The 3,808-nt window shown below is 42.6% G+C and overlaps 1 protein-coding gene across 1 annotated transcript in view; it reads right to left on the bottom strand.

Moving 5' to 3' along the window:
* Positions 1–3,403, bottom strand: part of Magt1 (magnesium transporter 1) — a 68,335-nt gene extending 64,932 nt beyond the window's left edge. The window contains exon 1 of the mRNA XM_004648105.2: positions 3,128–3,403. Within this exon, the coding sequence (XP_004648162.1) occupies positions 3,128–3,316 (189 nt within the window). The 5' untranslated portion in view covers positions 3,317–3,403. The remainder of the gene's footprint in view (positions 1–3,127) is intronic.
* Positions 3,404–3,808: the final 405 nt, after the last annotated feature.

Raw genomic sequence — 3,808 nt, 5'->3', positions numbered from 1 at the left:
AAAAAATGTGCCTACAATATGAAATATATACAATTCCGGCAGGAGTAGTGGTGCATGCCTATAAGCCCAGATACTTAGAAGGCAGCTATGCTAACCACTATACCACCAACACCTCAATAAACCCAGACACTTGGGAGGTTAAACAAGAGGATGGCAAGTTAGAGATCAGCATGGGCAATCTGGTTAGACCCTATCTGACAACAAAATATAAAAATGATTGGGGGCTGGTGAGATGGCTCAGTGGTCTAAAGCACCTACTTAGAATAAGCTTAGCAAAAAAAAAAGCCCAGGGACTGCGGTTCAATCCCCCAGCACCACATGCCAGCCAGCCCCGCCCCCTGGTGGGCTGAGCTGGCCACACACACACACACACACATACACACATAAATAAAATAAAATTTTAAAAAAATGATTGGAAGGGGCCAGGGAGATGGCTCAGTAGAATAAGTGCTTCCCTGGCAAGTGCAACGGCTTGAGTTCAATCCCTGGTTCTGCAAAAAAAAAAAAAAAATTGAAGATGTAGCTCATAGTAGGGTGTCCCTGGGTTCAATCCCTAATGCTGAAAGAAAACACAACACGGACAGGACTGTGCCTCAACTGATAGAATACTTGTCCAGCATATGCAAGGTCCCGGGATCCTTCCACAGTACCACTATTCCCCCCCCCTTTCAATGTTGCTTCCTTTTAAAAAATTAATCTATTTTCTGCTTGGCATTTATTTCACTAGTAGACAGCTTTTTTTTTTTTTTTTGGTGGAACTGGGGATTGAACTCAGGCCCTTGTGCTTGCCAGGCAAGCGCTTATTCTACTGAGCCATCTCCCCGGCCCCCCCCCTTTTTTTAGACAGCTTTAAAAAAAACCTTTTCATCTTGCTAGGCCTGGTGGCACAAGCCTATTGTTCCAATATTCAGGATGTTGAGACAGGATGGTTGTGAGTTCAAGGCCAGCCTTAGCTAATTAAGACCCTGTCTGAAAACAAACACTTCACCTCTTTATTTGAAACAAATAATAAGCTGAGCAAGGTAGTGCACACCTGTAATCCTAGCACACAGGAGGATTACTGCTTTAGAGGCCAGCCTGGACTACATACTGAGTTCAAGACCAGTCTTGACTATGTAATGAGAGCCTGTCTCAACAAACAAACAAAAACTCAAATGAATAATGATCACTGTGGAAGTTCAGACAGCACCAGTATATAAGGTAAAACTTGAAGGCATTTCCTTCATCAACAGTAGGAACTGCGCAGGCCCAGAGATGGCCAGTTAAGGAACTGCATCAATAATCCTTACAGGAGGGCTGGGGAGATGGCTCAGTAGAATAAGTGCTTCCCTGGCAAGCATAGGGGCCTAAATTCAATCCCTGGTTCTGCCAAAATAAATAAATAAATAAAATAATCTTTACAGGGCTGGGGAGATTGCTCAGTGCAATAACTGCGTGCCTGCCAAGCGCAGGGTCCTTAGTTCAATCCCCGCTACCGCCAAAAAAAAAAAAATTCCTTATGGAGGTCTCTCTATACGTACACATGTAATTACATATGAGAGCTTTTAATTTACTATTATTTTTGTGGTATTGGGGACTGAACCCAGGGTCTTCACCATGAGCTACATTTCCAACCCTTTTTATTTTTGTTATCTTTAAAATCTTGAGGGGCTGGTGAGATGGCTCAGTGGTCTAAAGCACCTATTTACAACAAGCTTAGCAAAGCACACGGACCACGGTTCGATCCCCCAGCACCACATGCCCGCCAGCCCCGCCCCCTGGTGGGCTGAGCTGGCCACACACACACACACTCACACATACATACATACATACATAAAAAAAATTAAAAAAAAATAAAATCTTGAGATAAGGTTTCAATTAATTGCTCAGGCTGGGCTCAAACTTGCAACACTACTGTCTTAGCTTTCCAGAGTGCTGGGATTACAGGTGCGTGCTGTCACGCCTGGCATATGGGTTTTAAAAAATAAGTTTTCTAGAGTATAAAATTATGCATTGCTCTCCATCTTGTTTTTCATATAAAAATGGCTTAACACTCTTTCCAAAAAGAACATCAGTTTCTATTTCTAGTTCCAGTGTTCACCTTACCACACCTTTAGTAACTATTTTTATTATTGCCAGGCTAAGTAATTTATTGTTTTAATTTACTAGCTTAATTTTAATAGAGTATTACAAATACCTACCAACATAAAAAGATAGCTTCTTTCTTGCTTAAGCTCAAGTTAAGCACCTGACATGTTTAACTTATTTTACAAGTGGGCCCACAGGGTTTTTGAACTCAGGGAAGCATAGCATGTAGAAGAAATAGCTGACAGCGTTAGTCTTCCTGCAATAGTTAAATGTGTAAACCCAGAACTCAGTGTTTTCTCTATAAAATTGGAGAGTATAAATAACACTACTATCTTTCTAAAGCTCTACAAGTATATGACTCTTGGTCATAAATATTTCAAAACACAACGTTAAAATTCATCTGCTCTTCAGATGCAAAAATAAATAAATAAATAAAATTTATCTGCTGGGACTGCTTAACGGTGAGTAGAGTAATGTACCTTCACTTCCTAAAGCCTGTAATTTCCACCCGAAGAAATTATTTAGCTTTGTTCATTTATGTGCACTAAGCGCCTAGAATTGTGCCTAACACGCATGTTATTTGTTGAATGACTATTTGAAGAGTTTAATAAACCTGGGATGATTTTACTGTAGTCTAATGCTCACCTTCCTCATGAGAAAATGCTAGAAAACGGGCACTTTTATACAACTACGAGGGAGCAACATTTGCCGAAAGTGGAAGACGCTCTCATATTGATACTCTCCGGAGCTAAAATTGAACTCCCCATCCCCAACGTTACAATGGGGTCCAAACTCGAAGAAGGGACAAAAGTTGTAGCTATGTACATGTATAGGCCTACAGAAGCCAGGCTGGAACCTATTGTACCCTTCTCTGACTCTACCTTCTCAGAAAATGAGGAGCTACAGCTCCTCCTCTTGAAGAGACAACAACTTGGAAAATCCACGAATTAAAGACGCCAAAGGCACAGAAACTGGCGGGGAAAGGGCACAGAGAGTGACCAGACTCTTTTAAGTCCCACACTTTGGGTAAAGTCCCTGTTGTTAACATCCGTATTCTTACCTCCTTCTTTCTTTGGGCAGAGGCAGAGGGAACCTGGTACAAGAGCAGCAGCGCCACCGCCACAGTTGCAGAGGCATACCAAAGCCACCTACGCGCTGCCATGTTCGCTCCTCTAAACGAAACTTTCCTCCAGCAGGGTCCGAGGGTGGGGCGTGAGAACAGGCAAACCGACCCTTGGACTTTCCTCATTGGCTCCGCTCAGCCCCTCAAGTCGACCCCTCACATTACGTCAGAGCGCGATAGAGCCCGTCGCCCGCTAAAGGACAGTTCGCTTCTAATTGGTTCTTGCTAACCAATAGAAAAAGGATAATCTGGAGGGTTTTCATTGGCCAGCTAAAAATAATGGCCTGCCCATTTCCTTACAAGTAAAGCCGTGCTGTGCGGCTCTTTAAACTCGCATGCGCACTAGTGGACTGTTGCCGTTTTTTGGGTTTTTTTTTTGGTTTTTTTTTAGTTCAAAATTCCTTGAGGTTGCTTAAATGGAATCTTTCTCCCAAAGACTCATGTAGAAGTTTTTACAGTCTCCTTTCCCCCCTTATGGTTCTGGGCATTGAATCTAGGACTTTCCACTCAGCTCCCATTTTTAATTTTTTTATTTCGAGACAGGTCCCGCAGACTCGCTAAATTAGCCGAGGTGTTGATGTGTGATTTTTCTGTCTCAGCCTCCAGTGCTGGGATTAC

This window comes from Octodon degus, unplaced genomic scaffold (genome assembly GCF_000260255.1).
Source record: "Octodon degus isolate 3935 unplaced genomic scaffold, OctDeg1.0 scaffold00353, whole genome shotgun sequence".
Taxonomy (NCBI): Eukaryota; Metazoa; Chordata; class Mammalia; order Rodentia; family Octodontidae; genus Octodon; species Octodon degus.
Note: the sequence above shows the minus strand (reverse complement) of the source record. Positions and strands in the feature narration are given on the sequence as shown.